General features: G+C 28.6%; 1 protein-coding gene and 3 long non-coding RNA genes across 14 annotated transcripts; 3 read left to right on the plus strand and 1 right to left on the minus strand.

The window, feature by feature from the left end:
• Positions 1 to 6: 6 nt before the first annotated feature.
• LOC107964218 lies at positions 7 to 9831 on the plus strand. Of its 10 annotated transcripts, none has more exons than XR_001702569.2 (8): positions 7 to 406; positions 5760 to 5887; positions 5987 to 6323; positions 7929 to 8044; positions 8264 to 8346; positions 8436 to 8632; positions 8739 to 9478; positions 9604 to 9831. It is a non-coding gene; the product is annotated as an uncharacterized LOC107964218 (long non-coding RNA). The 10 variants fall into 10 exon arrangements; XR_001702571.2 differs by lacking the exon at positions 7 to 406 and adding an exon at positions 5331 to 5630; XR_003304244.1 differs by lacking the exons at positions 5760 to 5887; positions 5987 to 6323 and having other exon boundaries at positions 9 to 406; positions 8257 to 8346.
• Positions 61 to 1385, minus strand: LOC102654214. The gene is made up of 2 exons (XR_003304245.1): positions 603 to 1385; positions 61 to 456 (listed from the first exon to the last, which is right to left on the minus strand). It is a non-coding gene; the product is annotated as an uncharacterized LOC102654214 (long non-coding RNA).
• A 738-nt stretch (positions 9832 to 10569) lies between the features above and the next one.
• Positions 10570 to 24894, plus strand: LOC413817 (inositol-trisphosphate 3-kinase homolog). 2 transcript variants are annotated; one of them, XM_016911451.2, is made up of 5 exons: positions 10570 to 11530; positions 22739 to 23039; positions 23662 to 23870; positions 24007 to 24478; positions 24599 to 24894. In XM_016911451.2, exons 1-5 carry the CDS (start codon positions 11499 to 11501, stop codon positions 24803 to 24805), a joined length of 1221 nt encoding a protein of 406 aa, XP_016766940.1. In that variant the 5' UTR covers positions 10570 to 11498; the 3' UTR covers positions 24806 to 24894. The 2 variants fall into 2 exon arrangements, with proteins under 2 accessions (XP_016766940.1, XP_016766939.1); XM_016911450.2 differs by having other exon boundaries at positions 10587 to 11530; positions 22755 to 23039.
• Positions 12766 to 13537, plus strand: LOC107964219. Its single transcript, XR_001702578.2, has 2 exons — positions 12766 to 13055; positions 13180 to 13537. It is a non-coding gene; the product is annotated as an uncharacterized LOC107964219 (long non-coding RNA).
• Positions 24895 to 25496: the final 602 nt, after the last annotated feature.

Below are 25496 nucleotides of genomic sequence, written 5' to 3' on the forward strand. Positions count from 1 at the left end.
ATATATCTTTGAAATGGATGATATGAGTTCAGAGAAATTCAACAAAAAAAAAAAAGGAAATATCACGCAGGTATATATATTTTGATTGGCATTCGATAAACGATCGATTCTTAACTCTTTAATTACATATTATTTTCGTGGGTGGGTCGAGTTCTACATAATTGTTCTCACCGTGTATTTACGGTTGCAAACAGGAGCGGAGGAGAGGATTTGATGAAAGGTGGTGCTGTCGTGGCGTCCGCGCGCATTGTGTTCAGGTTGGTGCGGCCGGTCACGTGATCGTCAAATGGATTTGCGTCAATGGTGACCTCCGCGTTCGCGTATCTCCGCACCCCGCTGTTCCGCATATCCCATGGGCCCCAGCAAGAGACCCGTGGGACCAGCACTCGCCAACACCGGAGATGAGGTAAGAAAGCTTCTTATGACACGCTAAAACTGGAAAGAAGAGCTGGGGATCTATAAGAAGAAAAGAAATTTAATCCAGTGTGATAGAAAAATTATTGTAAAAAGAATTAAAAGGAATCGCGATGTGAAGAGGTTATAAAAACTTCTTAGCATAAATAATAAACAAAATCGAAAAAAAAAAAAACAAAAATTATTACACAGAAGAAATTACGCAGAACTATAATCATATTTGCCTTGTAATCTTTTTAACGTTATTGCTTTCTTATTATTTCGGCCACGCGCGAAAAGGAAATATCATGTAACATGTACACACAGTAATGACGCACGAAATTCGTTCACCAACCAGCGATAAAATCGGGGATACTTGTATCTCCAACGATTTGAATTTATCGAGTTCTTTCTGTTTCTCGTATTTTTCTCCTATGCGAAAACAAAGGTCACAGAAACTGCTTTTCTCTATGCAGTATCGTTAATATCGATTCTCGATGCGATCATCTTATTCTGTTCCGTGTCATCGACCGCGAACTTCATTGACAATCGAGAAAATCGATGCTATGTCATTGATCTACTTAAGACGGTTTGTTTCGATTAATATCGAATCTTTTCTCTTTTCGATACGTCGACGATTTATAGTATTTTTCCTTTATTTGATTAATATTTTCGAGCGATCGATTCTCTCGATGCTAAAAATGTTGAAAGCGTAAATTATCGAGTCAAATAACATTTACACATTATAAAAAAGCAAACAGTTTCGAACAAAAAGTGACTTTTTTCTTTTTAAACGTCTCTTATTTCAATGTAAAAATTCGTGTCTAATGAAATCCCCGGTTATGTGTCTTAACCTCGAAAAAATCAAGATTACATCGAATAGATGCAATATTTTAAAAATAAACGTGATCTAATTCAATATTTTATTATTGGTCACTCTTTAAAAAAAAAAAAAGAATCTCGATCAGAATTAATTTATTATTACTTTATTATTAATTTAATGTATGAATAATAGTTTCTTTACATAAAATATTTATTGTTTTTGTATTTTTCAACTTTTTGTGCATTTCATCCCATTTTTCACTTATTGATATTTTCTGAGAAAATTTTTTTATAAAGAAAAATGAAAAATTAGATGATATATATCAATGTATTGTATCATTTTATTCTAAAAAAAATTATATGTATATATATGGATTGACATAATAATTGTTGAAAATTATTCATTAATATATAATTAATTATATATTCGGAATGGTTGAATGAGGATAATATATCATTCATATTTAAAACATAAACTAAAAAGTTCTGACATTGAAATTAACATTGAAATATATTATTATTTAATATATTAACATCGAATTATATATTTTTCTTGTATGAATAAGTTATTTATATAAAATTAATAGTTCTATAAATCTTCAATGAAATATATTCTTTTATTAAATATTAATATCTTTTGCTAATAATTTTTACAATACAAAGAGAAATTAATAAATACTTGCAAGTGATTAAATATTGGTATATTTGCAGTAATGTGCTGAACACGAACATGTATTATATACTTTCTTTGCAAACTTATATTGCTTGCGTCAACAGATAGCAAATATTTCGTTTTGAATATGGACGTTCAAGGGAGAACGCACATTTTTTTTTTTCGTTAAAACAAAAAATTTAATAAATTATTATTTAAAAAATTATTATATTATTTTTATACAAAATTAAAAAAAAATTCTTTTAAATTGCGTAATATATCTTTGTGAAATTTATATATATGTATCATGCACATTAATATGTTTATTTATTTGTCACATATTTAAAAATTGCATTTCTTTCTTTCACTTTTTATTTCATTTTTTGAAAATTTAATTTTCATTCTTATTTCAATTCTTTTAAACTTAAAAAATTACATACATCTACGAAATATTTAAATAATTTTAATCAACTTAACCATATAACCAATTTATAAATTTATTATTTACTTAAAGTCAGTAGGAACTGAAATTGTTAAGAATTGTTAAGAGAAGCATGTTGATTGATGATATTTCACTATTAAGACTTCTAATAATTTAACAAATAACCTCTGAATAACTCTATGCGTATTTAACGTTTGAAAATATGCCTCAATGACATTTCATATTTATGAAACGAATATCACAAATAGAATCACAAATATTTTCAACCGCAAAATGATTGATCAAAGTTGTCTCTTCCATTAATATGAATATTTAATACTTTAAAATAGTCGCAACTGTTGTATACACATACACACACACACACACATTGTTACATTTACCGTTACGACTTTAATAATCCTTCAGATTTCATTATCAGATTATATTGAACATTATTATTTTGAATCGAGGAAAATATTTGCTGGAATGTACACATTATAATTTCTAATAATATTTGTAATTCAAATTATATAAGTATCCAGTGTAATAATTTAATAACACGTATCACATATATTTCATCAACTCTAGTTCACATAAAATGTATCAACAAGACGTCAGTTGATATTACTATATTGCAGATGTTGATTTCTTATTTTATACACACACAATGAATAACATTATTTCGTCGTTACGTCAAACCACGTTTCTAAGACGATTAAATCTAAATAATATTAGGTTAAAAGAAGAAACCTGCAAAGAGTTGTAGATTTAAAATTCCTCGACTCGAAACAAGGTTATGTTGTTGTTTTCTCTCTCTTTCTTTCTCTCTCTCTTTCTTTCTCTTTCTCTCTTTCTTTCTTTCTTTCGATAAATCACCAAAATAACCAAAAGTTGCACATGCTCTGTGAAAAATCCATGTAACGTCCACGTGGTAGAACATGAGTCATGAAATTATTCGACAAGTGGATTTGCTGTAGCGTATCGTATAACAGGCTGCGTATCAAAGGGTTAATAAGAGTGGAAGTATCTCAAGGTTGCTCAATCTACAAAATCTTAGCACAAATAAAACGAGCACGACTTTATATAATAGATGTTGAATCCACAATTGGACTTGTTTGTCGCAACCTCTCTCTCGCGCGAGGTTTCACGTGAAATGCAAACTGGTCATGATTCTGACCAGATATGTCACACTTGTTCTTATTAAACTCGATTGATAGGTCGAATTGAATTTCAAATAGTTCTTCCTTTCGCGCTATTAATAGAATAATGCACGAGTAAGAAAGCATCTTTCGTTTAAGGTTAACGAGATGCTAATGAGTTTTTCTATATATATATATATATATATATATATATATGTGTATAAGTATAATATCGACACGCATCCATCCTTCGTCTCATTAGACGTAATCAATAGCGTGAATTATTGAATCGTGAATTAAAATAGTTATAAAAAGAAGAATAACATTATAATTGTGTTACGATACGATCGCGCAGAGTATAATCGGGTCGCGATTGCAAATGGCAGCATGAATGAGCTTACGATATTGAATTTAATTTACGAATGGCAGGAAAAAAAAAAAAAAGAAAAAAAAAAGAAAAAAGTCGTAGTCGTAATGTGATAATAGGAATGGATACGATAGTGGCCGAACGTTTGCCTTCCATATTCTAATTTTAACGGCGAAAAAAAAAAAAAAAAAGAAAGAAAAGAAATAAAATTGCAATTACGTCATGAGACACGATATAATTTATTGATACAATTTTTTATACGAATATGATAAGGATGATTAATGAAAAAAAATTAATTGCGCGATAATCCAAAGATGAAATATATTAAAATATATTTATCATTCTTTTTTTCTTTTTTCTTTTTTTTTTTTTAAATTTAACATATCAATTTCTTCTTAATAAAATAATTTATTATAGAGGAGATTGCAGAAGGCCTGTTTCAGAAGAATCACAATGTTCATAAATTTATTATCTTTCCTGATTTTCCTTCCTTCTTTCTTATCTGAAAATGTACATGACGTCCATCATAAACGTGGCGTGACACGTAAATAAGATATGTTTATATTTTTTTAATTACCAATATGTCATCAATTATCAGTTATTACTTATTATTTAGTGATTTTCTTTTTTTTTTTTTCTATTAGATCTATTTTCTCGTCGAAAATTCTTATTATAATCTCATTTCGAAATTATACGCGATCGTTTTTTTTTTTTTTATTTAAAGCAAAGATATCGATCCATCGATGCGTCGAACGTTTTGTTTTCCCTTCACCTAACCTATAACTCGTTTTTCGATCCGTTTCCACCTGCGTACGACGAATATTACGCTCGTCGCGAATTTTTTCGTATTATTATTATTCGCGAGTATTATCTCTTCTGCTTTTGCGACACAATTTAAGTTAAAAAAAAAAAAAAAATAGGATAACACACAGTTAATTATTGCACGTGTTGCATCTAATGTTGAAACTAATGGGTGATAATAATTTTTTTTAATGTATCCACTCTTTATGCAAGTTCGCTTATTTTTTTTTTCTTTCTTTTTTTTTTTTTTTTTTTGTATCGATAAGTAAATCAATCTTTCAGTAATCTTTTACCTCGATAATTTATTTTCTCTTACGATGATAATTTTTCTACGATCTTTTACATTCCTTCCTTTCGATTCCGTTCCTATTCGATATTTTCACCACGATCGTGTTAAAAAGAAATTTTTTTCTTCCTCTTCTTCGTATTACTTACTTCGTCTCACGCTTCGTCCCGTGTATTTTGTAATTTATATTGGATCCGCGCTTTTAAGTTTAACAATTACATAACAGTGTGACGTAAACTATTATTTTTAAACGCGATGTGACTTGTAAATTTTTGAAAGAAAAAATTTATATGACAAGGGGCGGGCAAAATTTTTGCACGTATCAAATGAATTTTTTTTGTTAATGACGTGGAAAAAAAAAGAAAGAAGGGGCGGCGGGGTCGGGGGAGAAAGGAGAGGGAGGAGGGAGGGGGAAAAAGAGGCTTTAAAATGATAAAATTCGCGTTTTTAAAAAGTTGAAGAAAGAAAAAGAGAATGAATATACGCGTTTAACGTATATTGATTTACAAACAGATTATGAAATTCGTTAAATAAACATTTATTCTTTATTTTGAGAAGAATCATTTATTATCCATCGATCGTATTATCGGCAATTGGAGGATTGTGCATAATAGCATCCGTTTTCTAACTGCAAATGCAATCACGGATGACAAAAACGGATACTCATACGTTACTTTCATCAATTAGAAATACATGAAATTGCAAATTACTTTTTTCTCTTTTCTCGAAATATATGCAAAAAAAGAGGAGTAAGTAAGTTTTTTTTCCACGAGTTTACATAGTAATTCCGCTTTCGTAATTTATTACTTATTTTTTTTTTTTATACATGTATACATAAAAATGTATAACATTTTTTTTTTTTGTTTCCTTTTTATCAGAGATAATACATCTAAAGAAAGTTTATTTTCTTCGCATTTAACGCAATTAACTTTTTACGTACGTAATAATGATCGAAGAATTTCATAATCGATTACGAAATCCGAGAGCAAAACGGAGAAAAACAAAGGTAAAAATTATTAATTAAATTTCTTTATTTATTATTATTATTATTATTATTAACATTTAGTTATAAAGAATAATTTTAAATCGTTTTATTTTTCCGTAGAAATATGTAGAAATATGTAGCAAGTTTTTCATATTGGAGAAGAAAAAAAATGCGATGATGATAATGTCATTTGAAATCGCGTGAAATTAAAACAAAAGGAAGATCGAATTATTCGATGAACAAAAAATAGACAATAGATTTATAATTTATGACAGTTGTTCTCTCCCTCCCTCGAGTGTCCGTCTGTGGCCCGTTCCCACGGAAGAGCGCTGCCACGGGAATTTGAATGAATAATATTCTTGCGAGATGCTTTGTCAAAAAAAAAAAAAAAAAAAAGAAAAAGAAAAAAAAAGAAAGAAAAAAAGGAATCAAGAGACAGCGTCATCAGGAAACGGAGGTAACGTCTCGTTTTTTTACGCAATTCAATGAATCATGCTCACGCCACGAATATGCAAAGCGTAAAGAGAATCAAATCATCTACCTTTTGGAAACCGCGATTGAGAATCGCACCAAATGTGGGATTGACATGGAAATAATAGATGGCACTGTCGTCGTCAAATCTACGAACGAAAGAATTCGCTCGGTGAACCTCTCTAATCGAATAAAAAGTAATCTAAATAAACAACTTTCTCAAAGATTTCCTCTCCGCAATATCTTCTCGTTTATTACCGAAAGAACAAAATCGTTAACGAAAAATTCCAAATTATTAATTCCTATGCAATATTATATATTATATACAATAATATTATTATACAATGGTGATTCGAGTTCAAAACCGTTTTCTAATATTTTTTTATTCGAACAATAATTCGTAACAATGAATTAAACAACAGTGGTCGAAGCAGTTTATTATTGATTATCCGCAGGTAAAAATTTTTCCATTTATTAACCGTAAACATGGACGAAAAGATGTAGAAGATGAAAGGAGAAAACGTAGATAAGGAAACGTCTCTTAAGAAAGCGAATCGTTACAAAGCGTTCGTCACTTATTCGTTATTACGTAAAATATCAAGAAAATACGTATCCCACGGATTTCGATAAAATAATCGATCCTCGATTATCGAACCCCGTTGAAATTAACGATGTTAATCGAGCCAATTCCTGAAACGAGTTTGATCAAAGGACGATCGAGGAGCGAAACGGCATCGTCCTCTTCCGTGGATTGTACGTAAATTACCGGGCAACGGCAAGCATGGCGTGACTAATCGCATTCATCGCGTCTGCTCATCGGTGCACATTGCGAAAATCCTTTTCCTGTTTGACTATCGGTCGTGCTTCAACATTCGTGAGATTATATTGCAAATAGGCAGAAAACAATTCTCAACAGCGAATGTTTGCGAATAAAGCGATTCATAGCATTGAAAATTGAAATCGACGAATCAAAAAATAAAATATGATACATATATATATATAGAAAATGTGTCACAGTGTGTAATAAATTTAGGAGAAAGTAGTTTGTGAAATTTCGATATGGAACGCAACGTATCTGTATACGTTGGAAAGCTTATATTTCTTTTCATTGAGTTTTTTAAACGGGATATCTACGTCATACGGCAACATCCGGGCATACGGTCTCAATTATGCGTTCTTGAAAACAAGTTCATGCACTCGACATGTTCGTTATGAATAATAACGGTATGAAAATTAAAATAGATGATAAGTTAAAAAAACACTCTTATGCAATTTTTAGTTATTCATAATGCATAGGACTTCTAACTATTTTTTTTTTTCTTCTTGTGAAACTTGCCGACTATTTTTATTAATTGAAATATATTAACAAACAATGGAGGAGAGGTGCGTGACAATAGGCAAATATTTATTTGTCTATTACATCCTGAAATATCATTTTATGACTGGTGGATTAACATATGGCATTGGTATAATTTTAGCATAGGATAAATAATAAAACAATGAATAAATTTCTTGGTGAATTATACCGATTTGTAAATATCTTTTTTTTTCTTCTTCTTCTTTTTGATTTTTTTTTTTTTTACTCTTCTAGGAAATTAAATAAATACAAGCTGGAATTATTGGAGAATTCAGAAGCGAAGTGAAGAAATGTATTATCTCGCGCCATTTATCGATCACGTCGTTTGTCCCGGAACGGACTTCTTTTCGGTAAGTTTTCCACTTTTTTCTTTCTCGTATACACTCGTATCGTTCGAGGCAGATAACCGATTCAAATTTTGAAAGGGTATCGTCGAAAGTGACGCAACTATTAAATTATGACGTCAATCCCTTTTTTTATCGCGTTATTATTACCAAATCGACAGGTTGTATAACACGTTGTACTTTCTTCACGTGATTTTCACGTTGTTCCCTTTCGTGAGATTACAGAATGTTCCAGAAATGTTTTCCATCTCTCCGTACACGTTATTTCACAGCAATGGAATTTTCCTTTGGAATAATCTACATACGAAGTAAGAAAATTAAATTCGAATTATATTATTATTATTATTATTATTAAATAATTGGCGTAATTTTAAATAAAAAAAAAATCTCCACGCAGGCTTTTGTTTGAACAAACTGAATGGATTAACGAGAGCAACAGCTGTATAAATGATGGTGAATCGATGCAATCCTCCTCGGGTTTTACCTCGAGGAAACTCGACGAAGAAGAAATAAACATTTTATCTTAAATGAGAAATATCTTATCGCCGATGGAACATTTCTTCGTGTTTTAATTTAAACATTTCTCGATTGGAGGTAAATTTATTATTATATTTTTTATTATAATATTTTTTATTATACGTTGCATTATATTACATTTTTGTAATTTTAATCGATGAATAAATTAAAAAATTCAATTCAGGTTTCAGGTCGAATTATGTGGGTTAAGATTGTATCCCATTGACGAGGAAGAGGATTTTCAGGAATTTCACTTACGTTCTTCCCGTTTTCGAAATCCGAACGACGAGTCTGAATAACCGTCGCACCTCGACTTTCACCTCGGCGAGATTTTTACCGCCTCTCGAGTGGAAAATTAAGTTATCGAGAGGCGAATGACAGATTACGATTACAAAATTTTTGCCAAAAACTTGCCAATGCTGAAACTTTATCTACAACAGACGCTTTTAAATTAATCTCTGCTTTTGGCACGAAATGAACTTTAAAGGAAATTTTACGATTGAAAGTTAAAAATTAATCAATATGCATTTCGTCCGAGAAATTCATAATTGTGTAATATATAGATAAAATGAAGTTGTGCTATATCATGCTACAATAAGAACGATTTGCTTGCATATCGTTTTGAAGGAAAGTCGAATGAATCGGTTTAAGGATGATGGAAAAATCATAAACATGAAAGTAGAACGAAGAATGTATGTAAAATTTTTAATAATGGTTAAACTCGATTCATCGCAAGGCATTCGTCGTTGCAGACTGTTGAATGATTCATTTAAATCCTTTCGTTCGATCCTAGACCTTGAATAAACGGAAGAAAAATGCACAACCGAGATATTGAATCTAAAGATTACAAGAAATTCTGTGTAAAGTACCGTTTCTTGTTCCTTGTATATATATATATTGTATTATCTTTAATTATCTTTTTCTGTATGTATAGTAATCTTATTATAATATATGCTGTGAAAGATAAATCATTGTTTGTTCCATTGTGGAATGGACAATGATATATATTTCTAGTTAAATTAATATTTCTAATGAAATTACCGTTTCAGGAAATTGATATGGGCAAAAAAAGATGGTGATTACTTGCACAACGCAATAAGTGCCGTTATCTCTTGATTTATTTACAACCTTGTCACTGTAAATGGCACCATTGAACTTTTATAAATAATACGAAGTTTAAACTTCACTTGTTATCTAACTTCTTATCTAAAAAAGAAATTTTTATTTTATTTTAAAATGAATTATTCGAAATTCGTAGATATAAATCATTACTTATACACATTTTTATTAAATTGTTACTTTGGTAATATTAGTTAGTAATTAATTTGTTAAATCTTTAATAAAATGAAATTTAAAATTCAGGAATGTGTTGTGATGGTTAATAAAAGTAATTTTTTTCTTTTTTAATGCAAATTTTTCATATATTTTATTATTATTTTATTTGTTAATTTTGAATTTTTAAATATTTATTCGATCATTCTGACAGTTGATAAAAATTTTATTCGTGAAAAAAAGGATTAACGGGAGGAAAAAATTAATAGGAATGATAATTACGGTGCAATTTAACATAAGAATAAGGAAGATAAGAATATTATTGTTATCACTAAACACATATTTGAATTAATATTTATATACCGAAACAGATCAAAAATTAATTTTCCCATTGATGAAAAAATAATTCTTTAATGAATAAATATCATGATTGATCGAATAATTGGTATTGAATAAATTCAATAATTTCATTTGATTTATATAATAAATACTTTTATTATTTATTATAAATTTTATCTCTTAATGCCAAATCGAATAAGTAAATTTCTATCAAGAATTCATTTTTCCATTTAAAAATCATAGATAATGAAAAGAATTAATGTGAATTTCTACTTCTAAAAATTTTAATTATTCAGATTTTAATGGAACATTCTAAAGTACATTATATGATAATTTTCGAATAATCCTGTAAAAAGGGGTTATGACCCGAATAATGGCCCTATCCATTCTGGTTTCAGAGTATATACTATACGTATAACAACTGCACGAACGAGAATCGGACGTCGACACGACATGGAGGGGGAGCGTTCAGACGATAAAACTACATGTAACTCTCTCCGCTGCTCAGTATGCATTGAGAAAGCGAGAAGTGGCAGGTAATCGTTGTTTCATGTATCTTGCATTTTCGTATTCACGCGGAAACGGAAAAAAAACGATTATTAATTCGTTGACAAAAACTCAATCCTACCAATCAGAATCAACGTCTTATAATTTCCTTTGTGGGGTAGTTAGTCTCTACAGCGCATGCGCAATATCGACGGTTTCACACGCTTCTTCAATCTCGTTTCGAAGCTATCAAGTTTTCACTGTGAAGTTTCTCTACAGATACAGATTGATCAAATTAAATAATATTGTCCGAATATTCAGTGCTTCGTTATTTCTACCTACGAAACATGCGATCTGGATGCAAGTAAACGTAAAATTCGAAGAATCGAATTTATACTTTCGAAGATAGCTTCCAATCGAAAATACCACGTGAAGTAGCATCAGTTTAATTGTTGATGCGAAAGAATATTCGAAAACGGCGTCTCTGAATATTCGAATATAATAAAAGAAAAGGACAATAATAATAAGAAATTTATTCGAGTGGAGAAGAATTAGTTTGGAAATCATCGTTGTAATGATTATGATAAAATGAGTATCGGAAACCACGCCTAAGATGAACTCGTGAGCGTCGATTGAGGTTAGCTTACTTTTAAATGAACATCGAGATTTAAGTGCGTCCCTCCGTTCATAGCGAGTGACGATTTTATTTGTATACATTGTGCGTACGTGTTCCGGAGGAGTGCCAGCTCGAAGAGAGGAATAATGTCAAGCAGTGTTTGCCACGCGCCTTTACCAGCACGAATGGAAGCATTCACCACGAGACTCTGTCTCCGTGCTGCTGATCAGTATGAGCGGCTTCTGCAAGCTCACTTCAACAAGGTACGTGCGTCAAAAATTACATTCTTCTTGATTATTTCAATTTGTTGTTCAATTCAAAATACGGACACAACGTTGGAAATAGAAATTTACCGTAAGCACGAGAAACTTCGACGAATGTGCATAAACCACAGTAGAATATTTACGTAGATATCCTTCAACTATTTATAACATTATCTTTAACAGATAATAATAAAATAATTTTGTTGTATACTTTGTATTTATTGTATTGTTGATTATATTGGAAAGCTTTGTAATAATCTTTTAAGTGGTTCTAAAATTATTTAAATGATGCAACAACAAAGGAAATGTACAAATGTACAAATAAATATGAATAGACATAAAATTAGATGGAATTTAATTAAAGATAGATCCTATTAATTTCCTTCCATTTTATTATAGAGTAATAAAATATTGAGAATTGAGAAATATTATTTAACGTGTTTTATCCCAGTTTTAAATTTGCAAAATGTTATTCATTTCTTTAACATATCATTTACTACTCTACACGTGTTGTATGACACAAGAGACACTTGTGCATGCATAATTTACAAATGATAATAGTCCGGTATTCATTTATGTTTTTTTAATCATTTGTATATTTATCTATTAGAGCCATTTTTAAAAATGGTCAGAAAGAAAAGAAAAAAGAAGAAACAAAGCAATCGTGAGTTAAAAAGTATCGATAGTTAAAAAATAAAAATTTTCTTCGACCAACATTGTGGAAATCGTGTTTTTTTTTTTGATAAATATTAATGCTGTACGCGCACAGGGCGCCCGTTAACGGTAACATCGTTCTATTTTTCGACTTGCCGTTATTTTTCCTTTCACGGTATTTCTTTCGTACATCAATTCTCCCTGCTCTTGTTGGACTGCAGCCAATTTACAACAATTTAATTCGCCTCACATTTCATATTTAAAACATAAAAACATGAAATAATTCAATTTAATAATTAATAATTTTAACATTCTTAAATACACCTGTTAATCTGGGCGAATAAATTATACTTTCAAAAGAATTAAAATTAGGCTTGTGAACCGGTCTTTACTATTTTTAGTGTGCCACTTTTTCGCCCAAGTCCAAATTAAAATCCCATGCCTGTTTTAAAATATTCAGTTGATCAAGCGTTTAGAAAATTTATTTTTATCAAAATAAAATACTTCACTCTTAGTTACAGTTACTCGAAATTTTGAAATATTCTCGTTCGATTATTTATTCCTTCGAAGTATATATACCTTTAAATATATTTAATGTAAATAATTCGATATATATCTGTGACTGGAGGCGGAGAAATATTTATTAAAAAAAGAAAGATCGAATTTGACTTTCGAAACTTTTCAACACACAAAACTCGACCTTCGACCTTCGACGAAAGCACGATGATGAATAAATTCAAGGCGGTGCTCGATGACAAATTCAAGGATCGTTTTATATCTGGAACAGGGAACGTGTTAAATCATCGAGTTCGCGCAACTTATTAAAAATGGAAGAAAGAAAGGATGTTCATGTGTAATAGAATAATATAATGTAATTCAATATTACATCAAGCTCTTGTTTACTTTATTGCACAGCTTAATTTTTACATTTTTTACATTTTAAATTTTGCACGACATAATTGAAAAATTAATGCAATTATTTTTTTTCTTTTCAGTTCGAGAATGAAATATATAGATAGATATATATGTTTCGATAAATTATTCACAATTCGATTGCTACTGCAATTAATATTCTAATCTGAAATTTCGCTCGTTAAACCGAGAGTCGTAATCGTTGTTATAAATTGAAAGAGAATAATGGAATATTTGAACTGTGCACGACTGTGCCATTGTAATTTCGAGAAGGTATGCTACGTGCGACGGGGGGATACGTGATCCGTTTCGTGGGCCAAACGCTGGCGCGCTACGTTTAACGATAACGCGTGTAACGAAACACGGTGTTTATAAAATATGAAAGTATGCAGCGTGGAGAGCAATTACTCGAAACTGAATGTTAAAAGTTTAGCGCTCGAACAATTATCAAACTGTGTGTGTATGTGTGTGTGTGTGTGTGAAACGGTTAAATAAATAAATGTAAATTATTCGATAAATACTATGATTTCCACCTAAAAGTTTATTTATTTTACCTTACAACTCGAAAAGTCACGTACTCGAATGATTTACGAATAGCGAAAAAAGAAAAAAGAAAGGAAAAAATACAACGCATTATATTCAATTGTGTATCTCAATTGTAACGATAATAATAATAATAATAATAATAATAAAATTTGAACAAAGAGGAGAGGAATTAAATTAAAAATTTCCAAATTTTTTTTTTTTTAAATATTCCACAATACGATTCAAAGAATTACAATTAACAAGATAAATTTCAATCGTTCAACAAAATATTTCAAATCCATTTCAACTTTATTTGACATTTTGTTGATGTAATTTGACTATTTTTATACACATTTATTTATCTTTTAATTTGAATATTATAGATTTTTTAAACTTGAATTAAAAATAAATTTAAGAATAAAAAATTAAAGTTGAATTGAAAATGATTGAAAATAAAATCCATTTCAACTTTATTTGACACTGACATTTTGTTCATGTAATTTGATTATTTTTATATACATTTATTTATCTTTTAATTTGAATATTATAGATTTTTTAAACTTGAATTAAAAATAAATTTAAGAATAAAAAATTAAAGTTTGATTAAAAATAAACTTAAAAATAAGAAAATAATTAGATATAATTAAATTAATATTTAAACTATTATTAAAATATTATTAAACTTGATTTTATAGTTGCTTAGTTAACATTTTTTTAATTATAATTACTTTTTAACAAGATTTAAATTTCAATAGTTCAACAAAATATTTCAAATCCATTTCAACTTTATTTGACACTGATATTTAATTCATGTAATTTGACTATTTTTGTACAAATTTATTTATCTTTTAATTTATTATAAATTTTTTAAACTTAAATTAAAAATAAACTTAAAAATAAAAAAATAATCAGATACAATTAAATTAATATTACTAGTTTACTAATTTAAAATATTATTAAACTCTATTTTCTAATTGCTTAGTTTAGCTTAGTTGACATTTCTTTAATTACAATTACTTTTTAACAAGATAAAATTCAATAGTTCAACAAAATGCTTCAATTTCATTTCAACTTTATTTGATATTGATCAACTTTTGTTGATGTAATTTGAATATTATAAATGTTTTAAACTTGAATTAAAAATAAATTTAAGAATAAAAAATTAAAGTTTGATTAAAAATAAACTTAAAAATAAAAAAATAATCAGATATAATTACATTAATATTTAAAATATTATTAAAATATTATTAAACTTATAATTTACTTATAATTTAAAATATTATTAAATTTGATTTTATAGTTGCTTAATTGATATTTCTTTAATTACAATTACTTTTTAACAAAATTTAAATTTCAATAGTTCAACAAAATGCTTCAATTTCACTTCAACTTTATTTGACATTGATCAACTTTTGTTGATGTATAATTTGAATATTATAAAATTTTTAAACTTGAATTAAAAATAAATTTTAAAATAAAAAATTAAAGTTTGATTAAAAATAAACTTAAAAATAAGAAAATAATCAGATACAATTAAATTAATATTACTAGTTTACTAATTTAAAATATTGTTAAACTCGATTTTCTAGTTGCTTAGTTTAGCTTAGTTGACATTAAAACTAAACGCTCCGTGCCTCGTACACATGAATATGGTATAAAATAATTCCTATGACGTGAAAGATACGCTTCGTGTAACCTGGTGTCACAGGAAATAGAACAAAGTGCATATCTGCAGAATGATTTAAATGTAATAAAAAAAAAAAGAAAAATAAGAACAAGTTTTAATAGCGCTAACATTCGATGATCGAATTTACCACGATATTCGATACTACATAACCTCTAAAACTTTCAAGAATTTAATAAATTTCATGTGTAATATAATTTTAATCAAATTTTAGAGAATTGTGTGTAACAAATCATAGAACTGTTATTCTATCCTTAATGTATAACCAATTTAGAATAATTTGATAAAAAAGTAAAAATAATTTTTTTTTTTTTTTTTTTTTTTGAAAAATAATAAATTGTGTACAAAGCTCCAATGTTTGAAATATTTTCATTCGATTTTTTCTTTACGGATGCAATTTGTAATTCCACGAATTTTAATTTCCAGATCGATAAACTTTTTTTATTTAATTCGTTGTATACACATTTCACGTTAGACAACAAAAGATAGAAAGATAAGGGATACTTGAATATATATATATATATATATATATCAAGATCAAATTATAGTAGCGTCGACAATTTCTCTTCTTAATTTGAAATTCAATGAAAGCTAAATAAATGTCAAGACCGTCACATGTTGATAAATAAATTAAGTCGAATTCCGGCATTAATAAAATGCTTTCTTATTCTTTACATCGTTAAAATCAATAGGTTTCGTGTGATACAACGCGAATACAACGCCACGAAGAAAATCAAGGTGCATACTTTTGCTACGTAATAGACGACGTCAATCAAAGAGAATGTAGTAATTCTAATAACTATATGAAATACGAGACACGCGAGGCATTGCTTCAACTATTTTGCGTGTTATTCCTCGCAAACTGATTAACAGTTTATTCCTAACCTAATCGCCGTATAACATAAAAATGTTAATGATAAAATTCTCTCGATAATATTATGTATAATAATCGAATCAGATCGTTTGCCAAGAATAACCGAATCCATTCGATGCTTGTCTATCTGTTTAATGGGTCGTTAAATTTTGTTTGTTTGGTTATCCTTATTCCATAGATATGAATTACCCAAATGTAAACGCGTCATGAAGTTATATTTTACTTTGGAAATAATATTTACTTTTCATAGTATCGAAAGATGTTTCTTTTCTCCCTTTATCAAATAATCTTTCGCGATTATAATTTAAATCGTTTTAAATAATTTTATCCGGACTGATCGATAAAAGAGAGACGAGATCAGCGCTGCATTTCGACACAAAGAAGTAGCTGGAGGCACACTGTGACACAGTTTTAACTGAAACATATATATATATATATACTATAGTCGATGGAATAGAATTTAGATAATTGAGAACAAGATTAAAAAAAAAACATCGAGACGTTTGTCGATTTTTATTCGTATTGTTAAAATCGATTAAAATATTTAACAATCGAGTATCGTCCTTTTCATTTCAAGCGTTTCAAGCGATGCTTTACAAGCGATTACAGACCGAATATACTATTTAAAAATGCTCCATCTAGCGAAAGAAAGAAAAAGGAATTTATCATTTAAAGATACTCCATCTAGCGAAAGAAAGAAAAAGGATTAGCGACCAGAGGAAGGCGTGCAACGCAAAGGGATCGAAATCAAGAAATTATTTTTTTTAAAATAAAACTCGATTTTTAAAATAACAGAGACAGAGAGAAGGAGAGCAATGATCGAGATGGTGAAAAAAATTAAAAGTGTATTACGAAGATGATCTTTTTTTTCCTGAAATTATTTACGTTGACGAGAGTCATTAATTAGATACATGTATATATAGTATCATCACGCGTATGGATCGTGTCTTGTATATATTTTTAGAACGACCTTTCTTTTCGTGAAATTAACATTATTTATAAACAAATAATAAACGATCCCGTACAGCGACGATGATTCATTTTGAAATTCGTTCGTAGGATCCTTGATGAACAGCCTTTCAATGAATTACAAAACTACGGTGAATGGCGAATATGATAGAGGAAGATAAGAAAATAAGTTGGAAATTAAACTATTAATTAATGCGTGGCTATCAAGATGTAATTTTTATGGGCGATTTATTATACGTGACTTTTAATGAGGGGTCAAAGTTTCAACAAATTAAATTATTAATTGGTTAATATTTAATTTTTTTCTTCCCCTTATAATCATTTGTGTGTATATATATATATATGTATGTGTGATCTTTTTCCTTTATCAATTATATCCAACAAAACATCGTATTAATTGATCTGCAAGTCTTGGATCTTGGAGAAAAAGAGGAAAAAATAATGAAAAAAATAAGAGAATCAATTTATTCGACGAGTAAGATAATGATTTCATCATTAAACAATTATTGCTGTTCGAATCGATTATGTAATGTATATTTAAAATTAAAAAATATAAACACGATGAGGAAGATTGTACAATTTTTCTTTTTTTTTTTTTTTTAAATAACGCAAAAATTAAGATAGAAATGGATTTTGAAGTATAATGTTGTAAATGGAAAGTTAAAAAAAAGAAGGAAAAGAAATAAACAAGTTAACGGTTATTCCTGTGCACAGTCGGTACATAGTTGAAAGGTATAAACACGTGATCGAATCGCTTTCTATCGACACGGTACAACATATATACAAAATCATGCTTAATTTATAAATTGTTTTTTTCCTGTAGGGTCAGGTTTATAGTAGGGGATCATTGATCGACATTTTAGAGCCCTCATTTGTTTAAACTATATATATGCATATGTGTATACATATGTATATATATATATACATATGTATGTATATACGTATATACATATGTACATCGTGTCATTGACGTCGTTCTGGTATTTAATTTCCGTGTCATTTTAGCGAAGAAACTGACTTTCTGGCTTTTCTTTATTTATATTTCTTATTCTCGCGACGCAATTTTTCGTTCTTTTTTTTTTCTCTCTCTCTCTCTCTCTTCGTTTATATCTCATTTTTAATCCTTTTTTTTTCTTTTATTCGTTCGACGCTTTTTTTTAATAAAGATAGAATAATATGTGATACTTCGAAACGCACTATGAGTATTATTTTAAATTTTCGTTGCGCCAAAAAAAAATCCATAACCGTTATCTCGACCGCTCTCTCTCTCGATTAAGTCGATAAAACAGGGAGAGAAGGGGAAGATTATAAATATTTAAAGAAAGAACGTTAAGAAAAACATTGTTAATGCGTCACGGAAGAATTTCAATTTCAAATGTAACAAATCAATTACATCATTGGAAAATCTTGTCGTAGAACTGAGGCTTGAGAAGAAAAGTTAACGGATCACTAAATTATCGATCGATCTCAACACACGTGAAAAAGGACGAACGTTAAGTTGAACTGGTATACAAAAGGAAAGGGAAAAAAAAAGGAAGAAGGAAGGATTATAAAGAGCTAACTTCCATTATACAAACAATAATTCTTAGCCTTATTTTTTTTTTTTTTTTTGCAAAATAGAGCCACGGTCGCACATTTTATCAAATCGTTTTCGTTATTCGCGCATTGACGCACTCGTCGTACTCCTCGAGGTCATTGTCGTTGCTGACTGGAATTTAGTTTGGGTGAAAATTTCGTCGTTTTATCGAGGACGAATTCTTTTTTTTTTTTTTTTTGTATCGAACAATTCGTTAATAATTAATTTAATCACTTGTTGAAAAAAAGGACATCTATTTATATTGTCGATAATTAAAGAAGCGAGGAAATCTCGTTCACACACTTAATTCTTGTTACAAAAGTCTATATTTGACGGCGTTTAATATGAATTGCTTATAAGCTTTAATCAAAACTACTTTGCATCGTTGAATTTATTTTATCGCGTTAAATTTAATATTTGACGAAAGTTGTTGTTTCTTAAAATTGATTTTTTTTTTTTTTTTAATTATTTTACAGAAACGAAAGTGATTATAAAAAAAAAAAAAAATCGATCGGTATCTCCGAGGATAAAAAAGGAGGAATAATTTGCGTTTGAAAAAAAAATTTAATAATACTCGAACGCTTTATAAACAAACTTTAGAGATATTTTAGATCAGAAATCAAAGATATTTACGAAAACTTTTTTTATACCATCAAGTATAGGGAGAATCTGCTTTCATCCCATGGTCTTCTCTCTCGGTTGCTGAACGTTAAAATTGGAACGGTGCTAGATTGAAACTTATCTGCAACAATGCAATCTGAATACACCAGTGACGTCAATGCTCCGTAAAACACGACGACTCTACTTACAAAACAAGTTACAAGTTACTTCTTTTTCCTCGTTTTTTTTGCGACTATGCTTCCGAAGGCTGAGAGACGTAGGCGCGTTTAATTTATTTATTTCGACACACTTGTCAAAATAGAGAGAGAGAGAGAGAGAGAAATTCATTTCCATTTTTTTTCATCTCGAGCAAAAAAAAAAAATTTATAAGGAACGAGATTCACATCACAACTGAAATCGAATCGAATCGAATCAAAGATAATAAGATAATAAATTTTAGGATTAAAATAACCGATTTTTTTTTTTAATCTGATAACATTTGAAAGTTTTTTAAGCAATTATCGATATCGATGTTTCGAAAAAATATTCCATCTAATTATCGCTTATTAACAACACCAATAATCGATACCTCGCATAGAAATTGGCCTTTTTTTTTCTTTTTTTTTTTTCTAAAATCTAGAATAAATTATTGATCACCGATCACCCGAAAACTCGTTAAATTAAAATTGCCATTGGTAAATTATCATGTGAAATTAGCATATCCGTATATTTCAATTTCGAATACAATTTGTTCCTTTTACGACGGCCATTTCGTTACTTCTTCGTTTCAACGCGAATGCATAAATGAATCGCGATGATTTGAAACGAAAATCAAAAAAAAAAAAAAAAAAAAAGAAAAACGAATGGTAAAACGATGGATATAATTTCGAGGATAATCGATCGGACTTCCCTGTAACGTTCGATCTTTCCTTTTGATAAAAAAAAAAAAAAAAAAAAAAAAAAAAAAAAAAAAAAAAAAAACAGTTCCTCCAGAGGTGTTTTACCTGTTATGCGCTCGACATTTGCATCGAAGACGGCTCGTTATACATTCCTCGCATATTTTACCCGAAGCGTGCCGTGATTATCAGCATTGGATCGATCGCGATCGTACATCGAATATAAATAGTCACCTGTGCCCGTAAACGTATCGTGAACTCTTCTATGAGGCTCGAGGGACACCACGATCGTACGATCTTTTTGCCCCGTGATATTTATTTATATATAAGTTTATTGAAACTCGTGGATTTTGTGTAAGAATGAAAATTGAAATGCGGAGAAACGGGGAGTGTAACGAAAAAACTGAAATGTCGACATTCGGTATCAAATTATCGACAGGGAAAAGGAAAAGTTGTTAAAAGGAGAAACAATTTTTTTTCGATTTGAGAAACGTATCGGGAAAAGGATTCTTGAAAGAACGCAAAAAAAAAAAAAAAGAAAAAAAAAATAATTAAGAATGGTATATCATAGTTATTTATAAATATACATATGTATTATCGATCGAACGTTAAAAAGAATATAAAATACCTTTAAGTAGTGTTCCACGAGAAAACATTTTTGTAAAAAAAAATTTTTCTTAAAAACACTTTTATCCGAGAAAATAAAATTATAAGATGTATAATGCACAGAAGAAAAAAAAAATCATCGTATATATGGGATTCGTATATCTATTTATATTTATATCTATTTACGTTAATAAAATAATTGAGAAATGTTTTTATGCTATTTTTCAATAGCAGATATTGATCGTTGCACAAGTTTTTTGTATTGTTGCGAGATATTTTCTACGAAATGTAGAATATTATTACAAATTTATAAAAAAAAAATATTTTAAAATATTTACATTTATATAAATAATCTATCATATACTTTTTAAAATTGCTTGTGTAATTATTTATTGTATGTAATGAAATACGAATTACACGTATATAATGATTTTCTACGCAATACAATAGCCTGTATCGTAGTAAAATGATCAAGTTTTTTTTTTTTTTTCTTTGCTTAATTAACCTGTACATTTATGAAACTAAGAATTTTATATGCAACGACAGCTAAAATATAAATTTATATTGTATCGATATAATATAAATGATTAATTTGATGTATCATCAACATATATTGCTAATGCGATGTGAAATCACGTGCCGAGAAATTGCCAAGCATGATTTCGCGAGTCCTCACGTTCGAACCTTGTCGATTAAATTAAAATGAATGGCGTATAACGAAATCGAGTATCACGATAAACTATCGTCTCGAACTATACACTTCTTGGTATTGACAATGTGCTTTTCTAAATCGTAATTAAAAATCTGATATGAAATCATTAATGTTTTTTTAATTAAAGAAAAATTATCAACATCTTGAATGGATACTTGTGATTCTTATTACTTAATCGTTTATACGATATTGTTTAGTTCGGTAATTGATCTCTGTGGTAATGAATAAAGATCAAAAAGTTCAGCTGTCGCAGCATAACCTAAAATAACTTTGTCGAGATATCTTGTTGGCGAAAAATAATAAATGATTCCGATAAACTTCTAATCTTTTAATAACGCGTCATCGAATACAAATTGTCATCGAAAAATTTTAAGAAATTGTGTGTCGCGTTCCCAAAATAAAAAATTCATTCTATCTAACTATACATTTGCCTCAAATTTACGATCTGCGCACATTGTATGCGTTTCGTGTGCCTCGTCTCAATTTATGCACAATTATACGAACGTTCCATTGAGCGACAACCATTCAACTGTTGCCAATCGTAATTGACTTGATACTTTGTTCAAGAAACACACGTGACTCATTATAATCGGATTAAGGATCACGACCACAGTGCACCAATTAGCGCGACCCGCTCGCGATTCACTAAACTTAATTAAATCACTCTTACCGACGGATTTCAATTTGCTGCATACTGTAGACCACGTGCGTGCGCAAGCATGCAGCTTATAAACATCTTCCTTATTTGCAAATTGCAAAATAATGATTTGATATATTTTTTTCGTTGCATAAATAACTTACTTTCTTAATCTTATTTTATATAAAGGAAATGTATAAAGGAAAAATTATCATTAAGAATGCATATATTTCTATTTATTCTTATTAATATTTAATACAAATAGCTAACTTTTTTTTTACTATATATATATAAAATTATATTTATTATTCGACGCTTAATGTAATTCACAAATGAATATTTATTTCTATTTTTTTTACATTTTAAAATTTTCATTCTATTTGGAAATGGTAAAAAAAAACATTATATACAATTGTTACATATGTTTTAGTAATGAAATATTTATTTTTCTCTTCATCGATACAAATTATTAAAAAAATAAACTACGAATCGATCTTTCTTATTTCTTCATCGCATAACGATATTAATTAAGGATCGCATCGATTGGATTAAATTCCTAGCAGATTTTTTTGGTTACAGGCTTCGAGTAAGGAGCAAACAAGACTGAATCATAATTCGAACCATAAGGAGCATCGAAAGCAAAAAGATGCTTCGTCAAGCAGTACCTATAGCGCCTTCCGTCAATGGCGAAGGGGCACGTCTATGGGTTCGAATCGGTCTAACAGTGTCGGCTCTAGCTCTACCGGGGCCCTTACCAAATTATCTAATGACCCAGCGACGATACAAAAAATGGAACAATTCCCATTGGTCCTTTCTGACACCACTATGCCAGAAGAGGATCTATCGTTGAAATTTTTAGCATTGGTATAGATCTTTCCTTCTCTTGATTTCTGCAATATTATTATTTATTATTAATATAAAAAGTTTTATTTTTATAAACTTTTTACAAAATTTAAATTATAATTTTTATAATAATAAATATTAAAAATGAATGAAATCGATTTTAAATGAAAAAATATTTTATTCCTTTTCATAACTCGATTGATTGATATTTCAATGAAGATGATACAATTTACAGAATGATATATTTAACATATATCAAAAATCCTTGGCGAAATCTTAATATAAAAAATAATAAAATCCTTTTAAAAACAGAAAATAAATATATAAATAATAATGAATATCAATGAATTATATGAATATGAAATTATAAAATTTTTTAATTTATAAAAATACATAATATTTAATATTTTATTAAATAATTTAAGAATTAAACACGAATTGTATATTTGAAAAGAAAAAAAGAAGAAATATATATTTTATTAATTTTTATAATTTTAATTCGGACGTTTCTTTTTGTATATTTTAAATATATGATTTTAAATATCTTCAATTTTAATTAATCTCAATTTTTATTATTTTGAAATTCACAATTATACATGAAATGAAGAAATTAAAGTTTATTTCCTATTTCTTTTTCTTGCAGAATGCTTTGGACTTGACTGCGCCGGCCAGTGACGTATTATTAAAAAATAGATTAAAATCCTGGTTTCAATTATCTGGGCACCCGGATGGTTTTGCTCCCGCTGGACCTGGAACAGTTTGGAAAAGAAAAACGGGAGGAGCAGAAAATACGGAAAGAATGGTTTACGAAGCTCTTAGCAAAGATAAAGAATTGCGAGATTGTATACCAAGGTAAATAAAAAATTAATTTTTAAATAAATATTTTATTTCGTAATTATTTAAGCATTTTTAATTTTAAATATTATTTTAAAAAATTTCGAAGAATATTTTTTCAATTTGAAATTATTTTATTTTTATTATTATTTAGATATTACAGAGAAGTGGAATATAAAGGTGATACTTTCATCGAGCTACAGGATTTATTGTTCGGTTTCAATGATCCGCACGTAATGGACATTAAAATGGGCACGAGAACATTCTTGGAATCCGAAGTGTCGAAGACAACAGCTAGACCGGATCTATATCAGAAGATGATCGCTGTTGATCCGAATGCGCCGACTATGCAGGAACATGAGCAACGTGCTGTGACTAAATTGCGATACATGCAATTCCGTGAGCAACAGAGCTCAACCTGTAGTCACGGATTCAGAATCGAAGCTATGAAATTACCTGGTGGCCCACCCATCACTGATCTAAAAAAAGTAAAATCACATCAAGAAGTGCTCGACACTATGAAACTGTTTCTTGGAACGTGTAAAATCACGCGTGAAAAATTACTTGCACGCTTGAAGAATCTGCGTTCAAAGATTGAAATATCTGAATATTTCAAAACTCACGAGGTATGTACTACTTTTCATTTGAGCAATATAAGCATCGTTTAAAAAGAACACAAATTTCATTTATGAAAGAAAGCAAATATAATTGAAAAAATGTAATATATAATGTTATTTATTTTTCAGATAATTGGTAGTAGTATTTTCATGATTTACGATAATGATAAAGTTGGCGTTTGGTTGATCGATTTCGCTAAAACACGAGAATTACCGAACGGACATCGGCTAACGCATAGAAAACCATGGGAACAAGGGAATCACGAAGAAGGTTTTTTGTTTGGTCTTGACAATCTTATCTCTATAATCGAAGAAGTAAATCTTTCAAATGCGTAGTTTCCATGTAAAAATTGCATTATTCATTAGGAAATTAAGTTATATAAATATTATATGGTCTCGTTTTAAAATAACATTTATTAATTATTTTTATTTATATTGATAAACTAAATTAGAAATATTAAATTTTTTTTTTAAAAAAGTCTATCGTATATTTTGCATATTTTCTAATATAATTGATATTATAATTTTTAAAATAGTATATTAATACTTTCATAAATAATTAACTCTTAACAAACTTTGATATGATATTTAATATTTAACATATCAAATGTTAAAATAATTGGCTAGATATATATATATATATATATATATATATATATATATATATATATATATATGCAAGAGTTAAATATTTATTATAGAATTTCTCAAACTAATATGCATTTTTCTATATTATTTTATATCAAAAAATGAGACTGCATGTAAAATACATTAGTTAAATAATTAAATTTAAAACAAATGTTATTGTAAGGTATTTGAAGCACAAGACTGCTTATTATTGCATTTTTTCTATGAACTGTTCTGGCCGAAAAGAAATTTTATAAATAATTCTTTAAGGCATATAGAATGTACAAACTTTATATTGATGTACAAATATAATGCTAGATAAATATAATCATTTAATAATTATTTATGAAAAGTTAGATTGTAAAATTTTTTTAAATGAAATACTCGCTGTAACGAACAA

This window comes from Apis mellifera, linkage group LG3 (assembly GCF_003254395.2).
Source record: "Apis mellifera strain DH4 linkage group LG3, Amel_HAv3.1, whole genome shotgun sequence".
Taxonomy (NCBI): Eukaryota; Metazoa; Arthropoda; class Insecta; order Hymenoptera; family Apidae; genus Apis; species Apis mellifera.